This window comes from Filicampus tigris, chromosome 19, assembly GCF_054856515.1.
Source record: "Filicampus tigris isolate MCC_2025a chromosome 19, RoL_Ftig_1.0, whole genome shotgun sequence".
NCBI lineage: Eukaryota > Metazoa > Chordata > Actinopteri > Syngnathiformes > Syngnathidae > Filicampus > Filicampus tigris.
Genome location: NC_141235.1, coordinates 1,952,062 through 1,977,491, shown reverse-complemented (window position 1 = coordinate 1,977,491; position 25,430 = coordinate 1,952,062). Strand labels below are relative to the sequence as shown.

General features: G+C 45.9%; 1 protein-coding gene and 1 long non-coding RNA gene across 3 annotated transcripts in view; one reads left to right on the top strand and one right to left on the bottom strand.

The window, feature by feature from the left end:
- adam12a (ADAM metallopeptidase domain 12a) overlaps positions 1-25,127 on the top strand; it is a 34,761-nt gene extending 9,634 nt beyond the window's left edge. For both annotated transcript variants that reach the window (XM_086016490.1, XM_086016491.1), the window contains exons 4-23: positions 10,426-10,504; positions 11,369-11,448; positions 12,097-12,283; positions 15,151-15,216; positions 15,286-15,357; positions 15,434-15,603; positions 16,173-16,257; positions 16,597-16,745; positions 18,848-19,025; positions 19,635-19,724; positions 19,805-20,000; positions 20,091-20,199; positions 20,367-20,565; positions 20,657-20,734; positions 21,631-21,739; positions 21,813-21,948; positions 22,044-22,158; positions 23,201-23,419; positions 23,790-23,944; positions 24,163-25,127. In XM_086016490.1, coding sequence (XP_085872616.1) covers positions 10,426-10,504; positions 11,369-11,448; positions 12,097-12,283; positions 15,151-15,216; positions 15,286-15,357; positions 15,434-15,603; positions 16,173-16,257; positions 16,597-16,745; positions 18,848-19,025; positions 19,635-19,724; positions 19,805-20,000; positions 20,091-20,199; positions 20,367-20,565; positions 20,657-20,734; positions 21,631-21,739; positions 21,813-21,948; positions 22,044-22,158; positions 23,201-23,419; positions 23,790-23,944; positions 24,163-24,229 — 2,539 coding nt within the window. In that variant the 3' untranslated portion in view covers positions 24,230-25,127. The remainder of the gene's footprint in view (positions 1-10,425; positions 10,505-11,368; positions 11,449-12,096; positions 12,284-15,150; positions 15,217-15,285; positions 15,358-15,433; positions 15,604-16,172; positions 16,258-16,596; positions 16,746-18,847; positions 19,026-19,634; positions 19,725-19,804; positions 20,001-20,090; positions 20,200-20,366; positions 20,566-20,656; positions 20,735-21,630; positions 21,740-21,812; positions 21,949-22,043; positions 22,159-23,200; positions 23,420-23,789; positions 23,945-24,162) is intronic.
- LOC147128806 (uncharacterized) overlaps positions 1-25,430 on the bottom strand; it is a 47,830-nt gene that overhangs the window by 21,797 nt on the left and 603 nt on the right. The window contains exons 2-3 of the long non-coding RNA XR_015082552.1: positions 23,168-23,409; positions 18,863-19,033 (exon numbers count right to left, since the gene is read on the bottom strand). This is a non-coding gene — a long non-coding RNA (uncharacterized LOC147128806). The remainder of the gene's footprint in view (positions 1-18,862; positions 19,034-23,167; positions 23,410-25,430) is intronic.

The following is a 25,430-nucleotide window of genomic DNA, read 5'->3' as shown; positions in this document are numbered from 1 at the left end:
TCCCTCAGCGCCGAATGTGCGGTGCCGCGACCCCGAGGAGCATTTCGACGCTTGTTTAATGGCAAACACGCGCAATATATGCAAAAATATGCAGCGCACACATGTGACAGAAGGCGTGGGCAGCGCGTTCCGGGATTTCTTTCGCCAAACTTTCCGGCAGAATAACAATGGCACGATTTGGATCATTTGCGCTACGAAGTTCACCGGAAGATTTCCTGGGGCGCGAAACGTCCACCGTGACCATAGACACAGAGATGTCTTGGGATACAAGCTCAATCCCTTCCATGACCATGCTCTTATCTCACAATCTCAAATTATCCTTCTCATCGACAAACAACATGAATCCCTTCCAGCCTCACCACCCCCAAAACAAAAACAACAAGAAAAATTGTAATGTGTCTATTTTTACATATTAGTCATTTTTTACACTCTCAATTATATCTTATTCTAATTTTTCATAAATGTAGCTACAAATTTAAATATTTTTATTCTGTATTTAAAAAAAATATTTGTACCATTTTAAAATATATATAATACATACATTTGGTAAAGAAATATATATATGAAAAATATATTCTATTTGAATTATTCCACTCAATAATTTTCTGTGGTAAACGCAATGTTATTGCTTACTACTGCCCCCTGCAGGACTGGACTGTAACCCCTACTCAACCATACTAATGTGCAGTTAAGCCGGCGAGTTTTGCTCGTCTGGTATTCCAGTCTCCATGAGGATTGTGGCTTGGTTGTTTGGCCTTGGTGGAGGTCATGTTTTAGCTTCAACGGGACTCTCAAATGGGTTCCAGTTGCTGAGCACGACGCGTCGGGGGCGTCGCGCCTCCTCTCGGCCAAGCTGCGGACCTTCGGGCGGCGTGTTCCGTGTTCCGCCGCCTTGTTTGCTTTTCTAATGCGCTGCCAGATCGGCACTCAGGGGCCGGCCGGCGGGGCGGGGGGTGCGGCTGTTCGGGGGGCCGGTGGGGGGCCTCGGGCCGCTCGTTGGGGCGGCTGAGGATGCTCTCGCCAAGCTTAACGGGCCTTGAGGGGGAACCGGCCATCTGCTTTTTGTCTTTTGGTTGCTGTCAGATAAGGCGACGCTTCATCCGACCTTTTGCCTGCATGCACTCGGAATAGCTTCCGAGACTGGCCGATTGCAGCATGGGATCGTATCACGTCGCCGCGCGTTGTATTGTAGAGTATCGGAGCACATTGCTTTGTCTTGCATCAAATTGTTTTTCTCATCACATCGCATTTTGCATCTTAACGCGTTGCCATTGTCTCATATCTCATGTCACGTTACGGTGAAGCCCCACATATTTGCGATTCAGCATTCTCAAATTTGTATTAGTGCAAATTTTGGGGTGGAAACTAGCCTTTGTTGCTCACATCTTGGCTCATCGCTGTTTTTGCATTTGAAGTATTTGGCACGCTCTTGTGGAACGTTAGCATTATTGTTAGCTACTGTGCATATTTCGTTGCCTATGTGTGATGTCACATTAGTTTGTGCTAGCATGTTGCTAAGGCTAGTGTGTTAGCTAATGCTAATGCTATTGATGAAGGTGCTTTGTACATGTTGAATTTCACTTCCGAATAGAGTCGCTTATGTTCCCTGGGCTCATGATTGTGTACGTGCTGGAAGCATGGTGTTGATGCTTTATGCTCCTCTTTGTTTTCAGTGCCGTGCTGGCATATTTTTGGCAATTAAAAACCCTTCTGGGGTCTTCAATTATTGGCAGATTATCGCTATTCGCGGTGCCGCTCATTCCCTCGGTTTGACATTATTTCAGGGTTGAATTACAAGGAGGCTCACTTCTTTTCCTACCGATATGGCGGTAAGGAAAGTTAAAATGTTACTTAAATTCTTGCCTGTGTAGTTAATAAAGATGTTGTGATGGCAAATTAACTGTTAGCCTGTGATACCGTCTCTCATTAGCCACGCATCTCTTCCTTTTAACTACTTCTTTCAAAAGGCTTTTTTAGCAGGGTTAAGGCTCTCTTTTGAATTAGCTTCATAGAAATTCCAATTATTTTCACGCTCAGAGCGGCACTTACTTAACAAGGTGGACTCGGAGCCTCTCCGTCCCCGATTAATTAGGCGAGGCTTTGGTTTTTGGAGTGGCGTCTGCTAAAAAGCTGATGAGTAGAAGACATTTCAAGTCGTGTTGTTTTGGTTTCACCCGACAGGGCCTTCATGTTTGAGCTTCGGAAGTCTCGGGGGTGCAAAATGAGGCTTTTGATGACCCTCTCTAGACCAAGTTTGCCAGGAATAATTGACTATAAAAACATAAGTAGATGGACAATTCTTGACGATTTGCTAATCACTTGCTTCAAATGTCATTAGAATCGGTAAACGATTATCTCGACTATCTTGCTCTAAATTTGATCACAGTATATAATAATAAGCATTGCACGGTATCGTCTTATTGTATCGCATCATAATATTCCCACTTAAACTTTGTAACCATGATTGTGTGGCTGGAGAAATAACTTAGACAAACGGGTTTGCTGACCTCACAGAGCGTCTGGCAAGAGTCCACCGAGCTGCACGTCAACATTCGGGGAAGGTTGGGTGAAAGTAGAGCATAAACACTCGGCTTGCTATTGGACACTCCCGCCTGCGGGGAGTCAATCGTGTGGAGCGTACGACAGAATAATTGCAATGGGCAGAAATGAGTGGAAAATGCCTCGGGCCTACGATACAAAAGTGACGGCTCGGGGGTACGGGAGAGTCTCCGTCTCAGCGTCTTCTCACTCCTGAGCTATTGGTGCCAACACTCTGCATAAATCCCGGTGAAATTTAATTTTCTACGGGCTCGACCTTACCCCCGCGGTTGCTGACTATAAATGTTAATCACTCAACTTGTAGTGGTCGTGTGTTAGATGGGAGCCTTTAAGTGGCGGGGGCTGCTGGGGTGGCGTGTCATATTGGTGAAATAAAGAAATCATTTATAAATGCGTAATAAAGTGGCTTATAGGGAAGCCGTTGTTATTTTTACGACGACATACAGTCCAGTGTCCCCGCACTTTTTACGTTATGTGACTATTAATATCAGCAATTGTGAACAGTTTGGAGGGGTGGGGGGGGGGGAGTTAATTGCTAGCAAATTTTCGCTGTCCTTTACCCCCACAGAAAGATTCACCCTACCTCCATCCTTCCTTTTGTGAGTCATCGGAAAATCATGAGTGGTGCAAAGCGGCTTGCCCGTCTCGCGATCCGGTTGACCTTCTCTTCACTCACACCTCATGTAATTCCTACAGCGTCGGAGGACCGGACGGGGCCGTCTAGCGACAATAGGGCCTGCCAGGCGTTGATGAAGAGGCTTCGGGAGTGCAGGGACCCCACGGAGATCAGGTCACAAATCATTACACGGTCTTGCTTCAAGTGACAGAGAGCATTTGCGTGGAGGAGGCAGTTATTCAGTGAGCTTGAAGGTGTCGCTGTCCAATGACAACCAAGGAGGTTGCGAATAATTCCGAGGCTTTTTGCACAAGGACGCACTGCAAACAACTGAAGACAGCGCCGGAAAACACTAGAATGAAGTTGTTACGGGAAACGCAAAACATGGCCAATAAATGCTAAATTCCCCAAAATATGAATAGTTGAGGACAGCGATTAATCCAAACCACCGGCCGAGCCTTTTGCAGTATCTCAGAGAAACATGGCGGTATTAAGACTAGATCATGAATGAATGATTCGTCCATCTTAATAATGAATACATTTGCAAAAGTGCTTGGGGTTGAATTTGGTTCAGTCCAAAGCGGTTTTAAAATATGAATATGAAGTGTCCATCCTTTGGAAGCACACTGAATTCTCTCCAAGAACAGACGGAGGGGCACTTTTCGGACAAGCCTTCTGTTCATGTCACACGGAAACCAGCCATGAAAGCTCAATTAAGCTATGCTAACCGTCTGATGTTTGAGTTTGGAAGTGATGTTTGAAAGTCGAACCACGTGACGCTCTTCCTTCAGACGAAGGGGGCCCTACGCATGACGGACGGCGTCGCGGTGCGTCACCGGTGGATTAATATCCATGCGACGTTGAGCGCTGATTGAAAACAGCGTGCTTTCGTGCGTTCTCTTTTGTCGGCAAAATCCAATTTAGCGCACGGCCATGAAGATTTACGGTTTGCCTAATGTATTCCCTGATGAATTGGACTTGCCGTGTTCCGCTCCCCCTCTGATTTCCTTGTTTTTGCTCTTCCTCCGAGGCCTTTTTCAGCACATTCTCAAGATTTCTATCAGGGCGCCGGCTGGTCAGTGCGCGACCGAGCCCACCCATTACATGGAAATGTGATGTTAACCACAAAAAAGGGAGGACACGTCTGCGTGAAAGACGTGAAGCTTATTTGTGTTCCAGCTTTAATTGTTTGAATTTTGCCTCAAGGTGGGAGTAAAGACGGAAGGAAAACTTTGCAACAATGTTCCTGGTATTTCTGTCATGGTTACCAGATCTTAGTTATTAGGATTTAGCATTTTTTTTCTGGTGAGTAGGTCTGGATAGCCTTAGGATACTTTTTTTTTTATAAGATCCTGTCACCAAAATCGAATTTCTGGTATAAACCGATTTGCCTCTGCTTATAGAAATCGTAATTGACAATGACATTGTTCAACATCAGTTTTGCTTTGCGTTTCCCGCACCCCTCCTGGGATTTGCGTTATTTCCCCTGATACCAAACAAAATTTGAAACTGTTTTGGCAAAATATTTATACGGTATATAAATATATGCGGATGCAAGACTTCTACTTTCTCTCGCCTCATCTATATGTTGTCATTTTCATCATCATTTTTGTTTTGTTTTTTGCGGCGTCGCTAAATTGCATTCCTGCCGCATCTCAGCTCCGAGCCGTCCCCGGAATAACCCTCGAAAAAACCTCCCGGCCGTTTTCGACTCTCACCGAGATGTACGTTTTCCTCTTGAAAGCGCTCCTTGCTAACTTTGAACCCAGCGGCTTTTTTTTCTCTTTAAGATTGACGGCTTTCTCCCTGGCATCATTTCGCTGACAGCCAAGAATGCATTGCTCGATCTGTCGTGAGCGTCCTCGCCCTCGCAAAGACACTCAAAGCCATGTGTGAGCGCGTACTGTAAACTCCCGCGCAAACACGCATAAATCACCGCAACGCCACCAACCATCGCTCTTCTCCCCTACCTCAATGCAAATGGGGGGCTGATTTTAAAAAACAAAACAAAAAAACAACAACAAACAGAAGCCAAGGAGCCAGCTGGGAGGATGAGGTGTCTCGCCTCCAGTGATCCATTCAAGATTTGAGACGGTAATTACTGCCAAAGGTGCATCAACAAAGTAATGAGCGAAGGCTGGGAATACGCAACATATGTCTAATCAATTAATTATTTACCACAAAGATAAATTCACCACATTTTGCAGGCGCGTTCATTCGGGTGAAAACGTATATTTGTTGAGGGTCCCAGATATGACATTTTTAAAGCGACACTGTGTCGTATGTCAGTTTTTGTTGATTATGGCGGCGCCACGTGGACGAAAGCGGTAGTGTTTTGACAAACGCCAACCACATTTCGTATAATCCTGAGCTCTCGCCGGACTGCAAGTTGGACTGAATTACGTTTCTATTTCCAGTGGCTGTGTGAAAGATGAACAGCGATGAGGTCATGAATCTAATTTTATTTAAACAATACTTTTTTTTTTTTTTTTTTTACTCACTCCCTCCTCAAAGTTGCTTAGTGCCAGTAAAAATGATGCAGACCCCCCCCCCCCCCCCCCCCCCCAGGGCATGACAAAAGTCCCATTGAACTACTTCTAAGTCAATGTTTCATCAAAAGAGCTGTGAAAAAAATTCATTAAGGTTGAATTCTTGCCCAGTGTTGCTTTAAAACTAGCTGGGCAGCGGACCCTTCAACTTTCAGAAAAATCATCCCTCGTGACCAGTTCCACAATATGAATTTTGCTAGACATGTCTACTATAAGTATAAAAAACCCAAGAACAAGAAAAAAAAAAAAGAAAAAGAAAAACATGAATTCAGGAAGTCTGGCGTTTTTGTTCAAACCCGACACTTTAGGGTCAATTTGGCCATTGCTGGGTTTCCGTCAAAGTGCAACTCATCCGAGAGATCGAGCAAATTTTTACATTTTGGGGGACGGTAAATTGTCATAGGTCATCGTTGTCTCCATATTGCGTTAGTCAGAGTTGAGCAGTCAAGCTTGATGGCTTACCTTAGTCAAATACGTCCGCTCCACAAGGTCAGAGTCATGGCCCTGAACACTTTGCCTCGTTTTGTAATTAAATGTGGTGAATAGATTTTGTTGTGTGCAGATAATCAGCCAATTGAGAAACTCAATAACGCGCTCTGCTATAGCCACTAAGACATCTGCGCACGTTGGGTGTGTGTATATCTCACTATATCATCTTCGAGTGTATTTGTCGTCGCGTCTGCCTCTCGATTGCAATTATTTAATCCTTTTGTTGGGGGGGAGGTATTCATCACCGCCTCGCCTGTAATTGGGATCCCTCGAGTCATCCGTCCTGCAGACGCTGCACGGAGATGACACTGAATTGATTTCCAGGGGCACGCCTGGGCTTAACCGCATCAATCTTGAGGTGACTGTCATTGCCATAATTGCGTAGCCTCGGAAGCTAATGGCTATCGCATCTGACCGTCTCGCCGCTTCGCGATGCCAGTCGGGCGTTGAGAATAATAACGAGGCCGTGGTAATAAATGGAGCTGGGTTTTGCCACGCCAGCTCAGCTCTACTGATCTGCAGTGACTTTCTTTTCTCCAAACTTCCCAGTTCTTTTCCAATATCTGCTCGTGGGGTCACCGTTGACGACGACCAGACCAAAAAACTTAAAAGCTTCTTCATTTGGTGGGTTTGAAAGTGTAGTGCAAAACACATGAAGCTGCGTTCCGGAGGAGGTCCACACTTGCCAAAAGATCTTAGTACACGTCGATTTGGTTCGAAACGTACCGTTCCGAAGAAATTGAAGCGTGGACCAAGTTTGAGACGAGCTGTCTAAACAAACTGCAGCGTTTGTCGGAGTTCACTTGGTACCGTACATTGCGGAACAAATCGGCCATTCCAAAACCACCTCTCACAGGTGTTGTCAGACCAAATGATTTGGCCTGTGCTAGAGTTACTTTGGAACCATCCAATACAGACCAAAACAAGCTTTTCAAGACCATTCCGGGCAGGTGTGGACTAATTAAACCACTCTGAGACCACATCTGGCAGGTGTGGACCAAATCATCTCCGGCACCTGCCTGTAAATAATTGCCAGCTGGGCCGTGTTGGCAACATGGAATTCCGATAGTTACTGTATGTGTCGGGATCAGGCTAATGGCTGGGAATTGTCTGCTCTACTTGGCACCGATGTCAGACACATCGCAGCCAGCGGGACTGGATCTCTTCCCGTGCTTCTGGAAAAATTATTCAATCCCAGACCAGGTTTTTTTTTTTTTTCTTTTTTCCTCGGGAAAGGGTCACTCACCATTCACAACTTTTTTCCACAAGTGAAGCTGTGATATTATTAAAAGCACATTGCCTCGTGAATCTCTCTGACGGCTTTTATTGCACTAATTGGCCTTCCAAGATTGGCTTTTATGGGTCACATAACTCTTTAAATGATTTCATCCGCTCCACATATTTCCATTTGATCTGCGCTAGAACTTTTATGCACTTAATGCCGCTCGCATTTGTCACAATTACCTCGGAAAACATCGTCAAGAAGTTCCTGGGCTTTGCGCCGTCTGGATCTAATGAGACACGCAGCCCCAGAAACTCGACAGTACAGTATACCTCAACAAGAGAAATGGAGGCTGTGGCGTTAATGCGCAAAAAAGGTCAATTAACAATAGTCACTGCAGCTTGATTGTGAGGGATTACTACGAGCTAGAAAAAGCTATGGCCTTTTGTCTAGTCGGGTTATCAAACCGTCTGACAAAGTGCCAGGAAGGGATTGAACTTCTGATTCCTGGATGCCTAATCCCCTCAGCTTTTGTCCTCACCCCCGTTGAAATCCTTTTGTTAGTCTCTCGTCTTCTCTTAATATCGCCCCCAAAGCAATTTTTATCCGTCTTAAGCCACCTGGCAGTTCTTATGCGGGGGAACACTTGTCTTCCCTTCGTTCTGCTTCGGTTTGTCAGTGCATAAGCACTTGTTGTTGTTTTTCCCAGAGCATTCCAAAAGAATAGATCAAAAGTGCCCCGAGCACTTTGAACTCTTCATTGCGCTGACAATGTGTTTTATGGCACAGTGTGCGTGTGCGCTTTTTTTTTTTTTTTTGTTAAGGTCTTAATGTGTCTGGAACCACAAAGACGTGCGTTGTTGTAAATGAGAATCGTCTGGGTTTTTTTAGCGCTTGCTACGATCCTCAAGTCAGCCTTGAGGGAGACAATTGCAACCAAATGTGAACAAAAAAAGAGATTTGTCCAGTTAGCACCAAAGACGAGAAATGTCCCGAGGTTGACGTTTTAGTCCGAGGAAAATATTTGCGGCCCACTGGTCGTTCTTGCAGATCTGCACCAAATCAATGAGTTGGTCTCTGTTGAACTGCACGTGCCAGAAGTACGGGAGGTTTGGTACCATAGACCTGGCAAAGGTAGTCTCAGACTAAATCAACTGGTACAAGTCTCCTGTTGGCTGAATGGCCAACTCCAGAATCGTCTGGAGTTTGTTGTCAAGCATACGGTGCAGGACAAATCAGTTGGCAGGTAGTCTTGTCGGACTAGTAGATCGGGTCCACTGAGTGGAATTTGGACAAGTTGATTTGGTCTGCTCCGTACAGGTATGAATCTCTTAGTTGGTCTAAAACTCTGACCTATGATTCATTTCTCTTCTTTGGGTGCTAGTGGACATACCCCTGCTTTTGTTTGAGGTTCAACCCAGTGCTCGTATTCTCGGGTTGTTTTGGGCTGCACCTGCCAAAGGTGGTCTTGGGCTAGTAGATTTGGCCAACCTACCCAAATTCTGCCGTTTGTTCAAGAGCTCAAGCAGGTGCGGGGCAAGTCAAGCGGCGGATAGTCTTGTACCGGTTGATTTGGTCTGAGACTACCTTTGGCATGTGTATGCATGTTTGACCAACACCACACGGTCTTGGCACAATCGATTTGGTCCGCTTCCGCCAGAGGTGGTCTTTGACCGGTAGAATTGCTCGAACTCCGACAATCCTGGAATTGTTTGGAACCGTACGGTTAGGAGGGAAAAAAAATACAAATAAAAATCAACTGTTTCGAGATCATGTGCTCGCCGCTAAAGGCTCAGAAGCACACACCTGCCAAACGTGGTCTTGGACCACATCAACCGGTATGAGAATGGCGCAGATTACAGCATCAAACTCTTTGTACAGAACCGGTGGAAGAAGGAAACTCTGCGAGGCAGCTGGATTCTCTTACTGACCTCAGCGGCCACTGACGAGCCAGTTTGGGAGTGTCGCAGTGAGTCCGTTCGGGGGATCGTGGAGGTTATTTAGTTTGGGGAGCCTTTGCGGTGTGACTCGCACGTCCTCACCCGCCCTGCTCCGTCAAATCAGAGCTGCTAATAATCATCTGCTCATCAAAAGCAAGGCCCAGGGAGTGGAAAACGGGCCAAATGGAACCATGTGTTTCTCTTTTAGTCGTCATCATTGGTTCGGACGCGCAGTCGTCACACAGTGTCCTAGAAATTTCTCCTTATACGACCTTGGTGCTTAGCGGGTTAGAGCGGTGGTTAAAACTCAAGAGTCTGTTAATGTTCAACAATTGTATATGAGTCAATCTCGGTGCTAGTCTTTTCCTCTTGGTTTCAACGACATCTGTTGATGTTGACCAATTGTTGACAATTAATGGAATGATTGAAAATATTCACAAACGCTCAAATTTTTGGGGTCAGTTAGCCTGTTATCTTGACGTTAGCTCAGTACCTGCTGTTGACCAATTGTTTGTTATGAGTCAAACGGGTGTGAATATCGCTAAGTGTGCTAGCTATTTTGCCGTGTATGAGAGTTGGTGTTAGCTCCGAGTGTTAGCTCAGTGCTAGCTTGGCCTTCTTGTTGTGTTCGGCTGCCTCTGCTCGACAAACAGATGAAGGGGTCAGACTTTTATTTATAGAGAACTACTTTTTGAGTAGTGTAGCATCACATTGGCTAATGGATGCCCAAATATGTGCTGTGCTTTTGCTCCAAAAACAAAGAAAGAAGGGGCCCGCGGGTTCCATTTATTGTGTTGATTTGCTGCGTTGTCAAGATTGCGAAAGTGTAAATGCATCTCTGGCTAACCTCGGGGTCACGTCATTGATCATGAAATGATGTTTTTTTTTTGTTTTTTCTGCTGCGTTTCAATTTATGTAACCTTGGAGCAACGCAGCCTTTTAGAAGGCATCTTAAGAGATCTTCCGTGCAGACCCCGCAGCGCAAGTGATTTTTGTGGACGCTCCTCAAGGTCATCGCTGATCATTTCTTGTCTTTGTTTTTCATTCTAGGGGTCTGTTTGCAAGCGAGTATAAAGAAACTCATTACCTACATGATGGCACCGCAGTCACAGGCTCACACAACTCCGTGGTATGCAACTTTTTGATCCTGTTATTTTTGTATGCTTTAAATGCCAAGAAGAAAAATGTGTGAATTTTAGAGAAGACACATTGTGTTTTTATGAAAGTAAAAATGCTTTTAATGTTGGAAAAAAAAGAAAGAAAAAAGGCAATCTTCATTTCCCGAGTTCACAAAATTCATATTTGATGCGTTGTGGGGAAAAAAGTGAGATGAGGTCAGAGGAGGGAATGGCAGTTTTCTTTTTTTTTTTTGAGGGGTGGGGGGGAGCCTTAACTCATTCATAATTGATACGCTTAAAAAAAAACACGAGGTAGAGTGAAAGTGTTGAATTGAAGACTAAGTGTGCCTGAAAAGTCAAAGGAGATGAAATATTCACCAGCTCTTCTTGTTCTTGTTAAAACACACATGCGCAGCTTTTCATTTCTAAAGCAGCTGTCACTAGACATCGCTTTCATTCTCCAAATATGCCCAAAATTGATGTGCAACGCGTCGAGTTTCTCCTTCTTATGGATCAAGTCTTGTCGGCTTGAAAACTTAGTGGGTTGGGATGTCAAAATCAGTGTTGGCTTTGAAGCCTGGGTTAGGGTTTCAAAAAAAACAATTAGGGTTCGAATTAGGGTGTGGGTTTCAGGCCAGGGTTCTGGTTTCAAGCACAGGTTAGGGTTTCAAGGCAGGGTCGGGGTTTCAAACCAGGACTTCAGGCTGGTGTTGCCCATGTTTAGTCGGAGTTAGTCAACATGGAGATGATTTCATTCTTCTTCTATAGGAAATGTTTTGATGACTTTGCTCCAATTTCCCACTTGATGACGACGATGTCGGTGATACATTCATGTGACAATTGCGAGGTGCGCGTGTCTTGTGGCGTTCCCCCAGGCTCACTGCTACTACCACGGCGAGGTGGAGCACCATCCGGACTCGGACGTCAGCCTCAGCACCTGCAACTCCACTCTCAAGTGAGTCCGCCGGCCTTTCGTCATTATCGGTGGGGCTTGTTATCGCTGCTGCTGCCTGGAGACTGTCAGCAGAGTGAGTGAGTGAGCGTGTGAGTGAGTGACACGCTGCTACCGGTGTAACTTCCACTCCTCTCAGATTTATGGAGGCTCACATACCCTAAATTGTCCTTTCAAAACCCCAATTCGAAAGCGTAATCCAGGCCAGAAACTCCGATTTGAAACACGGTCTCTGCCTCAGTAGCCCAATTTCAAATTCCAACCCAGGGTTGAAAGCCTAACACTAATCCTAATTTAAAACCAAACGCTGTCTTGAAATCCTAACCCAGGTTTGATTTCCTAATTTGAAACCCCGACATGAAATCCTAACCTTGTCTGAAAACCCGACTTTGCAAGACTAACCCAGACTTGAAAGCCAAACATGACACTCTAACCTTGAGTTAAAACTCCAATTTTAAACCCTGCTTTAAAACCCTAACCCTGGGTTGAAGCCTCTCGTTGGAAACAATAACCCTGTTATGAAACCCTAATTTGAAACCTGGTCTGGAAACCCTTGTTAGGTCGGGTGCAGATTTTTCCGTGCGAGGTGTCAAGAAGCTGAAGGATGAAGCGAGAGCGTTTGGATTAAATATGTGGTGTGCGTGTGTGCAGGGGGTTGATATCCGTGCACGGCAAATCGTACGTGATCGAGCCGGCGGCCCGCGGCACCCACGGAACTCACTGGATCTACTCAACGCAACACCTGCGCTTGGCTACCGGCACCTGCGGGCATCATTCCAACGCGTCCGAGCCTGCGGCGCTGCCTGACCGCAACCCTCTCAAATCCTTCAGCGCCAGGGTGAGGATTACCTCAATAGTCGGTGCCCGGATGCGCCGCAATCTCCACTTTGCTGCAGTGGCTCATTTTTTAAAAAGGGACTTCTTCATACCTTGGTAGCATGTCTCGTTCCGTTTTTTTTTTCTTTTCCGGTTTTACATTTTTTCTCTAAAGCAAATAGCCCGAGGTGTGATGCGAAATGACGACGCCTCACCTGAATCCTACCCCGCAGAAATTCTGCATTGTAGATTCTGCAAATTATTGAAGGGACTGTCTTTTATATTTCATCGTGCCGCCGCTTATTTGAATTATTCACCCGGCCCTTCCGATGGACCTCATGGCGGCCATTAGGATTGTTCGGCGCAGGCGACGGGGGCGGACAAAAAGCTGGCGCAATGGCGCTAAACGGTGGCGTTTGCCGCTTTTCGCGATACCACCTCATGCGACCTCCTTTAACGGCCACGACTTGACGTTAGGCGCCGTCAATGGCCAAAAGAAGGCAACTCTTGTGATTCCCATCTGCGCATCACACAAGTCCGGGACTTTCCACCCCCCCCCTCCTCAAAAAGTGATTTCCATCTTTTGTAAATCATTCCCTGGATGCCTGCGCGCTTGTCGGGATGAACGCCAAACATATGGCGCTTCAAAACACTTGACTGTCTTGCACAATTCTCCCTTTCTGTTATGGCAAATTAAAATCATTACATGCCGATGATTAAGCGCAGGACTTAACAATAAGCGAACAATAAATAGGATTATTTTCCTGTGGGAAGCCAAGAATTGTTTTTTGTTTTTTTTTAATCTAACTTCAAGAGGTCAACTAGGGTAGCCTGTATCAAAGAGTGGTAAATAATAGTTTGTAGATTTATTCATTAGAAATACATAACTAAAAGATATGAATCTCTGCTTCAAAACTTGGCCGGCATCATTTTTCCACACGGACTAATGTAGCACGCACGGCTCCGTGTCCGAGTAAAGAAGGGAAGAATACATAAGATGGAAAAGAAAAAAGAAAAAAAAAAAAAGTTCATTGACAAGCTGCCGATGGGCGCAACTCGGCGGGTCACTCAACACGCAGTTAAGGGCCAGACAAGTCTACAATGTCATTCGCTGACACTCACCGAGGCCAGGCCCCGCCTTTTAATGCCAAACACATGCAAAAGTCACAGATACGACAGTAGAGCGTATGGAACGCAACCCTAAGTGAGTACGAGTACAAAATGATTGTTTTTTTTTTAAATTATTTACATATTATAAAGGAATAAATTACTCGTCAATTAATCATGCAATGTCCATAAGTGAACGATAAGGTCACTCTAAGGTACCAGTAATTTGTTTTAGCAGATGACAAATTAGAATATGAACATTGTGTACATTGTAAGTATGACAAAAACAAATATTCACGAAACTGATTCGATATAAACGATGAACTCACTAAATTAGAGTTAGCTACCTGCCAGCTTTATACAAAAAGTTTCTACTAACATAACTTAAAAAAAAAAATCTCAAAAAAAGGTGCATAAAAAGCCGAGCGCGTTCCAGCAAGTGCAGTGCGACTCAATGTGTCCACACGGGCCTTTTTGATAAGGCACGGGACTTCTTTGATAAGCCACGCTGCTTGAGGCTCCCGAGATAAGCGGCATCCTGGAAGTCGGGATGTGGGGGGGTGGGGGGGGGGGGGGAATTGGCAAGAGAACACTCATCCTGAATATCTCATGAAAGGTGATGTTACACGGACCTCTTTGCTGTCATTTCGCTTTGTCTTTCCGTTTTATCGGCGCATTAAGGCTCTGAGGCGTGAGCGTCCCTGCGGCAAAAGTTGTGGAAAGGACCTTCATATCCAGAAAATGGAAGAAGCCGCGGCGCAGCGGGACCCGAGGGAAGACAATATGTTGCGACAAATCCACCAGGAAATGCGCACACTTGTTTTCCATTCCTCGCAAAAAAAAACCCAAATTGGATGCGGCCGATGTGATTGGAACACATGCTTTGGGATTTGTCCCCACAACTCCGGTTGGCAAGTCCAACGCGCGGCGGCCGCAGGCTTGTCATTTGGAGCGCGCGTGCCCAACCGAGCCTTATCGAAAAAGCAGGAGGCCGATAAGAGGCAGGACACGATGCCGGCTGCCAGGAGGAAAAAAGCTCAGCTCGAAAGAGGTCCAGAATGCTCGGCCAATCAGAAGCAGGCGTCCAACGTCATTGTCCCCCCCACAGGGATGATAACTAACTGGTCACCAACTAACTATTTCCATAGTCAACTAGGCAAGGGGCCAAAGTGTCTTCAAAAAAAAAAATACAATCTAATGGAATGTGTAACTCAAAAGTCTCACGGCTACCAAAAGGAGTTTTTGGGCCGTATTTTCAAAACATGCCAAATGATTATCGTATAATGTTATTTTCTATATAAAATATGACTGTTTCCTGGGTTAAGAAGGTCCCCAAACACCACAAAAGTGTCAAAAGGGGTTTTTGGCCCATACTACTGTATACAGTACATCAAAAAATACAATATACTGTCGCTGTCCTGTGAAAAGCACGCATGTCCAATTTTTAAAAAAAATGTCACGTTGATGCGATGTCTGGAACACGGAAACACCATTCACGTAAAAATACGAAAAGTGAAGAAAATGGACATAAGTGTTTTTTTTTTACAGGACAGCGACGATATGCTACATAATTCAAGTATAAAAAAAAAATATTGACTATTTTATACATTTGACTTTTTTCAGGATCCAAAAAGTACCCAAACACATGTCAAGGCTACAGAGCTGCATTTTTAAAATATAACACTCATGCCTATTTCATCTAGAGCTAATATATACACTGTATGTATATGTTTTTTGCGCCAACTGTCACCACCAAACGTGCTCGCTATTTGCCCGCTGCAGCACAAGCGTCACATCCAGAGCACCACCAAGTACGTGGAGCTGATCATCGTGGCCGACAACCGCGAGGTAAGCGCAGCACCGCCCCCTCTCTTTTGGCCTCATCCGCACCCCAGAAGGTCAACGCGCCACCCTCAGTTTCAGAAGCAAGGCAAGGACGTGGAGAAAGTCAAGCAGCGTCTGGCCGAGATCGCCAATTACGTGGACAAGGTGACGGTCCAATCGGCGGGCTCGGGAGGGGCCCGTTGGTATGATTTACGACCCTCTCCAACTTCCCCTGGATCAGTTCTACAGGGCCTTGAATATCCGCGTGGCGCTGGTGGGCCTGGAGGTGTGGAGTGACGCCGACAAGTGTCCCGTCACCCAGGACCCCTTCACCACCCTGCACGAGTTCCTGGACTGGAGGAAAGTCAAGCTGCTGCCTCGCAGGCCCCACGACAATGCGCAGCTCATCAGGTGGGATTCACTATGACCTCCGCCAAGGAAAAAATTTTTTTTCCCGCCTCGCAACTACAATGGGCGTCAATGAATGAAGATTTTCACCGTTTGTGGTCGATCCCCGAGGAACGAGCGGCCGTCTGCAATGTTTTCACTTCATGATGTTTCACTTTTTTTTTGTAGTTTTGTAGGATCTCATCCAAAAAGTAGCCGGCATTTGCAAATGGCCGAGTTGTGGATTTTTTGGGGGCATTCCATCCTCCGTTATTCACTAAAATGAGCCTTGTCTCAAAACCATTCAGTGCAATTTCATATATAAAAAGTAGCCTACTGGACATATTTATTGGTTCGGTTAAAGTAGAAAAACAAACTATGTAGCATTTGAAGCGACTTAAAAGAATTTCGTAGACATTCATGCAAACATTTTTGTTCTTTAGTCGAAAACTAACACATTTCCTGGTTTACCATTTTCCCTTTATGATAAAGAAACAGTGTCCCCAAAAGTACCTACATGGAGTGGGGTACCTGAATTAGTGTAAAAGGGACATATTTCTCAGTGTAATGACCAAGTGGTCTCCCTTCGTCAGCGGCGTGTTCTTCCAAGGCACCACCATCGGCATGGCGCCCATCATGAGCATGTGCACGGCGGAGCAGTCCGGAGGAATCGTCATGGTACGTCAACTAATTGCCGCCCTTTCATCACACAAGTGCAATCCACAACACGCTAACAAGGCTGTAAAACTTTTCCTTTAAAGCCGAAAAACCGTAGCCTGTCATTAGCTGCCCAGTTGTTTTTCATGCACGCTTACTCCTCCGTTATTACAGAGGGCACAAAATGGCGGATATGTTGATGATTTTTTGTTGTTGTTTTGAAACACCTGGCATCCACTTGATTAGGCACACCCGGAGCAACGTACAGTGCATCTGACAGCGCTCACAAGCTTTCCCCCCCCCCCCATGTTGTTTTTACAGCCTTATTGCAAAATCAATGATTTGATTTTTGCTTTCCAGGACCATTCGGACAACCCGCTGGGTGCGGCCGTCACGCTGGCCCACGAGCTGGGCCACAACTTCGGCATGAACCACGACACGCCCGAGCGGGGGTGCGGCTGCCGGGTGACGGCGGAGCGCGGCGGTTGCATCATGACTCCTTCTACCGGGTGAGCGGGCGCGTCTCAGCGCTCTCAGATTTTTGAGCAAAGTCTGCTGTGAAATTTCTGTTTTTTTTTTTTTTTTTTACGACTGCAGCTGCGCTAACATCCTGCGGCTACGTTGAGTCTTTGTTGGGGGGGAAGTGATTAGTTCAGGTACAGTACACAGCTGTGTGGAAGTATTCGGGAAGAAAAAAAACAAAAAAACATGCAAGTTCACAGACGCTAGAGGGGCTGCTCCATTTTATTTATTTATTTTTTTAATTCAGCCCTGTAATATTTGTTGATTGAATTTAGCTTTTTTTTTGTTTCCCTAAAAATTGAAGTTATTCAATTTGAAAGTTCTATTATCTGTGGACGTTTATATTCATCAACTGATATTCTTGCTCATCTGTGAATATCAAGTTTGTAAACCAGTGTAATGGGGAAAAATCTCTGTAGATGGCGGCGTTGCATCACTTTGGAACTGAGCTCAACACTGAAGATTAAGAATCGAGGGTGAATCGCGTAATCGTGACAAAATGTATTCTGTCATCAAGAGCCCTTTCTCAGCCTTGTCTTTAGTTTTATAGTTTGAGGTGTGACGAAAAGCAAAATAGAAGTCAAAATTCTAGTTCTACTTGGCTTGGGGGTTTTTTCACAAAAAAGCTAATTTTCTCTGCTTTTTGGTCAGAAACTGATGTTTTTGGTCAAGGCAACCCTTGAACATTGACTATTTTTGGAATAAAACATAAACACCTCATATTTTTCAACTTTTTCCGACTAGACTTTTTGTCATTATTATTAAATAAAAAATGTAAAAAACGTTCTGTCTTTTTCCTGTCCACTTTTCCTCATTCCAAGCCAGTCGCTATTTTTTGACTCGCATGCAAGTTTAATGTCGGAAAAATCTCTCTGTGGCGACTGATAAATACTTAAGCACCCCTGAAAACCGTCGTGTTCCGCACTTTTTCTTCCAAGTTGGCCGCTTTTGAATACTGAAAGTTGGCCTTGTTGTTTGCGTGTCAGCTCTCCAAATACGATGACGTGCGGCGGGCTAAAGATAGAAATAATAATCAGCCACAAATAAGACGTGAATATCGACGTTTGTTTGTAGTGCAAATAATCCTCGTTGCTTCATGTTGCAGCGTGCGCTTTTTAATCCGGGATTAAGGCACTCGCGTATTCCAAGGCACAACTCTGCTATCACCTCCTTGTTAGCGACACCCGCAGATGAAATTTGTTTAAAAGGCCACGAGGATTAGCACACAGTCCATTGTCACCGTTTCTTGGTTGCTCCTCCGCAACTGCGCTAGGGTGAACCCCTGCCTATTGGCCCATTTTTCCCCCCGGAATCTATCTTCCGTTATGTGCCAAATAAAGACTTTAATAACGTTTGTATAATGTGCTAGTGCGCACATTCGTGATGCCACTTCGGTTTGTGCTAGCATGTCATTTAGGCTAGTACGCTAGCTAATGCTATCGATGAGAGTCATCTGCGGGTGTTTTGTTTGCGTTGAATAATTTACTAGCGAACACCGTCCTTTATGTAACATGTGTTCCTGACCGTGTACATGCAAGATTCCTACAAATGGTTTATATTTTGACTTTGGAGGTCATATGCATTTGAGAGGGATTAAATATGATACTCGGTTTGAACTTTGTTTTCATCGCGGGCGCGAGTCATCTCTGTCGGGAGAAGTATGACGACGCGGCGCCGCCCTTTGTGTCCAGTGTGCTTGATGGTGTTTTGTTTATGAAAAACACCTTCTAAGGTTCTCCATCAGTTGATAGCATCACACATTATGTCATTTTGAGGAGGAGCTCAATAAGTAACGACTAGCTGGGCGTGGACGTGCACTCTCATCCAGAAGCAACATTCAAAACACTCCATCATGCGTTTTTACATAAGTTGTCCATCGAGTATGCCAAAGTTGTTCAACCAGAAAGGACAAAGAGTGCTTCTCGGAAGCCATTTGAGCAGGTCCGTGTGCTAGTACGCTCTTTGCGCTCACGAGTAAAACGACGTCTGACTAATTGCGTTTTTTTTTTTTCCGCACCACTAATGTATGACAACTTCCGCGACTTTTTTCATGCAACGTAAATGCTGACAGGTGTTTGCATTTGCACAGGTATCCCTTCCCTACCGTGTTCAGCAGCTGCAGCAAGAAGGACCTGGTGGCCAGCCTGGACAAGGGCGTGGGCATGTGTCTCTTCAACATGCCCGAGGTCAAGGTGCTCTACGGCGGCCAGAAGTGCGGCAACGGCTACGTGGAGGAGGGCGAGGAGTGCGACTGCGGGGAGCTTGAGGTTTCCATCTGCGCACACACACGAAATCACAAATCTTGTGTTGTCTCTAGGGGGCTTTTTTTTTTTTTTTTTTTTAAACACAAATCCAACACAGTCCAAGATGAAATGCTTTAGCTCTTTTTAGCTCAGATTTCAGGTTCTATGGTTAAAGAAGGAATGCAATGATTACAAATTTGAATGTCCAGGTATTTCAGAAAATAGATTTATTATTTAAATTCTTTGTTTGTTTTCGCACTCAACCGCAATTCTGTGTCGTTTTTTTTTAGGACGGACAATTTTGTAATTTACTAACAATGTCATAATTTAAAAAAAACAAAAAAACATTTAATTTGTATATTTTCAAATTACATTTCTAACATGTTTATTTTTTTTTTTAAATGTAATGATTCCTGATTATTAGAAAATTCTGTGGAAATATTTGAAATATCTATTTTGATGTATACTAATTATATTTAAACATGTAAATAATATAATACATCAAAATCCACTTAAAAAAATGATCTCAACTAAATTACAATTGCAATTACATCCCAATAAATACATTATCATAGAAAGTAAGTGGATTGTTAAAGGAAAAGATTGACATTGGAAGGTGTTGTGCTGTGGCAGGAATGCATGAATCCCTGCTGCAACGCCACCACGTGCACCCTGAAGGGCGACGCCGTGTGCGCCCACGGCCAGTGCTGCCACGACTGTCAGGTACGGCGCTCGGCCGGCCGCCGCCGCCAAGGCCGTCGACTCCTCCCGCTCACCCCGTCCTGCGCGCGTGCCGTTCCCAGCTGAAGCCGGCGGGGACTCCGTGCCGCGAGTCGGGCAACTCGTGCGACCTGCCCGAGTTCTGCACGGGCGGCGGCCCCCACTGCCCCGCCAACGTCTACCTGCACGACGGGCACGCCTGCAGCGGCGTGGACGGCTACTGCTACAACGGCGTGTGCCAGACGCACGAGCAGCAGTGCGTCACGCTGTGGGGGCAAGGTGAGGACAGAGAGGACGGCGCACCCCCCCCCACTTGGTGCTAGCGTCGCTTCCTGCGGCGGATCCGATAATGACTTTTCTGTTTTGCAGGTGCCAAGGCCGCACCCGGCATCTGCTTTGAGAGAGTCAACTCGGCGGGCGATCCCTACGGCAACTGTGGCAAAGATGCTAAAGGGTCCTTTGCCAAATGTGATGCACGGTAAAGGGGAGGGAGGGGTGCGCCACCTCTACTAGTCTTGCTACCTCATCAACAAAAAAAAACATTAAAAATCGCCCCTCTTCGCTATGCACTCACGGCCAACGACGAGGCGTTCTAAATCTCAATGGCTTGCGCAGGTGTCCCTAATCTTGTGTCCGCTTTTGCAGGGACGCCCAATGCGGGAAAATCCAGTGCCAAGGGGGCGCCAACCGCCCCGTCATCGGCACCAACGCCGTCTCCATTGAAACCAACATCCCCTTGCAGGAGGGCGGCCGGATCCTGTGCCGCGGCACGCACGTCTACCTGGGTGACGACATGCCCGACCCGGGCCTGGTGCTGACGGGGACAAAGTGCGGCGGTGGAATGGTGAGCCCCCCCCGACACCCCACCCTGAGCGCAACACCCCCCCCCCCCCCACTCGTGATCCATTTTGTTCTTGGTTTATGTCGTTCTTCAGATGTGCCTGAACCGTCAGTGCCGGAACGTCAGCGCTTTCGGTGTGCACGAGTGTGCCGCCAAGTGCAACGGGCGAGGGGTGAGTGCGCCGTGACGTCATCCGCATGTCCCAAGGCACCACGGGTAGACATCCATCTGCCATCTAATCTGCAAAACACACTAAACCTTTTTGGATCCATCTGGTGGCACAAACCCAAACTCATCCTTGTCATCATTTCAGCTCAGGTCAACGTTAGTCAGTCACTTTTGTGCCACCCGGCCGGAAGTACCCCGGCGTCTATTGTTTACAAACTCAACTGCCTTGGACACTTTACTTGAGGGCGCACCTCCACCTTTTTCTCCTGGGGAGTCATTAAGGAGCTGCACAATCAATCATCCAGGATGCCGAAAGCAGCCCACTCAATTAAGCGTAATGGTTTCACTTACGATTAGCGCCCAGTGCCATTCATCAGAGTCTCGGGCGGTCGTCCTTGCCCCCCCCCAAAAAAAAAAAGATGCCTGGGCTTGATTTCACTTTGCTTGGAGAAAGGTGACAAGTACAGTTTGGTGCACGATTAAAGTGTTTTCATCCTCTAAAAGTTATGAAGGGGACCAAGTGACGGTGGAGCATCCAATTTTCTAGGCGTGGATTTGTTTGGCTTGTTTATTCGAGTGTGAGTGTGGGTGCGCTATTAATACTGTGGTGGACATTGAAGGGGTGTGATTAAATGTGCCTAGAAAGGAGGTGCATTTTCTGTTTGGAGATACTGAAGGGAGGTGCGTCATTGAAAGTGAGGGTTCAGATGAGAGGGGGTGCACCATTGGGATTATTTAAGGGTTGCATAATTTAGCATCGTGCCAACAAATGGGCGTTTGTTTTTACTGTTTTTCCTGGATGTGTGCTGAGTAGAGGGTGCGCCGTTTCTGCGCATGGGCGTGCGTGTCTTTTGGGGGCATGGTGGAATTTGGGAATAAGCCTCATCCTTTTTTGGGCAGGTATGCAACAACAACAAGAACTGTCACTGCGAGGCGCACCGCGCACCACCTTTCTGCGACACGTCCGGCTTCGGGGGCAGCGTGGACAGTGGCCCCGTCCGATTGGCAGGTAAACCCTCCAAAGGTGAGTTTTATCTCACTTCGCTCACTTTAAGCCCGAATTTTTCCCCCCCCGACGGCAGATGGCCTCCGCGTGACGGTGGGAGTCATGGCGGTGCTGCTCATCCTGGTGGGCGCCGCCGTGTTGGGGTGCATCAAGCGGAAAAGTCTCCGAGGGGTGCTCTCCAGCGCCAAGAAGGACCCGACTGACAAGCTCAGGTCTTTGTTTTTTGTTTTTTGTTTTTCTTTACACAAACCCAATTGTTTTTCATCTTGTAGTTGACGGGTGGGTTTTTTTCCCCTCGTTTTCTCAGATCTGTAAGCGTCTCGACGGGCGTGGCATCCACGCCCAAGCGGCATCAGCCAACGAGTGTGCCGTCCCCGTCTCGACCGGCACCGCCTCTGCCCAACAGCGCCACCATCTTCAAGGTACAATGAACCCCCCCCCCCCATCTAGGGTTGTCGTCATGCTAACATACGTTAAACGCCACAGACAGGCTAACTGAAATGAGCATAGATGTTACAGTACAGTAATTTAACAACAACTACTTGAACACACACGGGGCGGCAACACATTTAAACTGCGCTGCAACTCTTCCAGACGACCTCAATTCTGCCCACTTTGTTGCACCAAACCGAAGGTGCATAAGTGTAAATTCAGACCTGGCCCAATAAAAACGATAATGCTAAAATCGCTCTTTGTAGCAGGATTTCAAACAGCGAGACGCGATACAGCCGCGGCTTCACCGAACATGTCAAATTTTTGTGTTGATGATGATGTCATCGTGTTACGGGACTTGCCCCACCCGGACATCCCTGCGCCAGAGGGCGGACCCCCCCATCATTCCCTCCTCCAGCTGCTGCGCATTAGTCGGGTTTGAGTCATGTGGTTCTCATCATGGAGGTTTTTTCCAGAGGATGTTTGATGTGGCGTGCGATGCAGGTGAGGTCATCTTCCTCTCCCTCCAGTGGTCCGGGGGGGGGGCTGCCACATGAGCTCATGTGTACACTTGCAACATCTGGTCTAAACACCAAGCGCTCATGTTTTGGCTTGGCTCTGCCTAGATGGGGGGGGGGGGGGGGGCTCTATTTCGCTGTGGGCCACCTTCAAATAAGACCACATGAGGATGACCGGGAAGAAAGTTTTCATCTTCCCACAGCCTTGTGCCTAGACGGGTCTCCTCCAAATGACACCACATGGACGAGGGCGTTCCTTCTACACGGTGGATGTTATCAGGAATAAGAATAATAATTACGTAGTAATATTTTGGCTTGGTTCTAGTGGGGTTCTGCCTAAACGGGGGGTGGGGGGGGTGCATCCCTACATAGTTTTTGCATGATTCTCAGGAAGTTCTGCCTAGACAGGGGGTCTGTTTAGCTATCGGCCTCCTAATATGAGACCAAATGTTTTATTGATGGGTTATTTATTCCAACCTACCTGGATGTTAACGGTTCTCCATCTTCACCGCAGCCGCCTCACCGGGGGCCACAGGTGCAACTCCCGCCGCCATACCCGTCGCACAGCCTGCGCCGCTTGCCCCAGTGCCAGCCCCTCTCGCTTAGCGTGACCCTGGCCACGCCGGCGGCGCCGCCTCCTCCTCCTCATCTTCATCCTCACGTCCATGTGGCGGTGGCGAGAAGGACGGGCGTAGCGTTTGCCGGTGCTGCACGCCTCAACGGCTGCAGGATGGTGAGCATCCACAAATGAGAAAGGAATGTGTTACCAAGTTAATTGGCTGTGAAATAACAAATTGCAGCATTTCAGATTAACTTAACTACTTCATAGAAAATGCGTCACAGCACATTTACTCATTGTATATTTTAATATATTTACTTTGTTTATTTCACTTTTAAGTGTAAAATGATGCAAATACAGGATATTTAATCATTTTTTAAAAGTAGATTCGTCAGTAATTACTACAATGTCTCTAATACATCATTGAATTCATTAATGTAGAAAAAAAATCAATTTTGACACCAAATAAATTCCCTCTGTAGTCTTGTTGACTAGGAGCGCCCTCTTGTGGAGATTCCCTGCTATTGTTGCTCTCTCATGTCAGGAAACGGAGCGGCCTGGCCCCCCACAGAAGCCCCTGCCCGCAGACCCCCGGACCTCTCATGCCGCACCTGGACCTGTATCTGGACCCGCTCCCAGACCCGAACCTGGACCCAGACCCGAACCCGGACCCAGACCCGCGCGCCCCCACCCGGCAAAGTGAGATCACCAAAAACACGCTCCTCTTCTTACATTAGGACATAATAGTGGATCGGTGCTACCACACCACATTTGTTTTGGTTTAAAATATTACATTATAATACACAATAAATTAAAAAGTAAATAGCGTTCATTAGGAAAAAAAGTGCTTTGCCGCCATCTTGTGAAAACTATAGGCAATTATTGTATTCGGTTGTATTTTTGTTTTTTGTCTGAAGTGCGGCCAAGCAGCCCACCACACTGCCCAAGCCCCGCGTGGTGGCCAACGTCAAGTACAGCAGATGATGACGTTGCGGCGGTGGAATCGTTTGCACTTAGGACCGCCATCAAAATGGCGGCCCTGACACGCCTCCTTGGTGCTAAGAGTTCAGGTACACGCAAGTGAACTATTTATCTGATCCCTATTTATTTGTTGCCACGCAGTGCACTGTGCCTGACACTTTTTTTGTTTGACATGAAGAGCCAAGAATTACAGCCATGTTGTCTTGTTTTCGTCATCTCGTTCATATATTACGAAAACAAGGGATCGTTAGAAACGCAAATCTGTGAGCAACACTTTTGCCTTGGATTACGAATGCTCCGACTTGCGAGTGTAGTCCATTTTTTTATTTGTGTTGAGAGCCAAAATTGGTTAAAAATTTTACTTTTTTGGTTCAGTGAAAAAAAAAGTCATTTATCCTCACAACAGCCTGGGTAAAAGTTTGTGAATTCTACCGACTTGAAGTTTTTTTAATTTTCAATTTTATTGGTAAGTACTGGCTGTCAAATTCCGTGCAATGCTAAACTAAACTTGAAGCCGGCGAATGACTGCTCTGCTTTTAACTGCAACACCTTGTAGAATAATCCTGTCTTCATATCTTGTAATATCTCATGCAAACGTATTACATAATGTTGCCATTCCTTGCTGTTTTGTTCGTGAAATCACACGTGAGTGACACAAAGTCTAAAATGGGACTGAACTTTTGTTACTTTTGATACAATTTAGGTTGTGACCATGCACTACTTTTACTTTTAAACAACTTTTACTTTTTTTTTAAACAAACAAAAAAAAAAAACCATGTCTGTGTGCTGAGAAGCACTGTGTGTGCGTACAAGAGTGTGTGTGTTGTGTTACAGGTGAACACATGTTTTTCTAAGCCAAATGTTTGATACATCCTATGTGCAGTAAACACTGTCCAAAGTGTCCTTCTCTCCATGTGTCTATTCATTTTTGGTGTACTATTCTTGTGATTTTTACACTTTTTATGTGGTTTATTAATTGTGTAAAGACGCCATAACAGCTTGGTGTATATTTTTGTGTCCAAAATAAAACCTTGAGTGTATATTTAAAACAGATGGTCATAATATAGACTTTTCTTATAAAAGTCATTCCACATCTTCAATGTGGTCAACACATGAACATTTTTGAATAATATTTAAAAAACGTATTATTGTATATTTCTTTATAAACATTTTTTTAAAACGTGACCACTGGAAAATGTTGCTG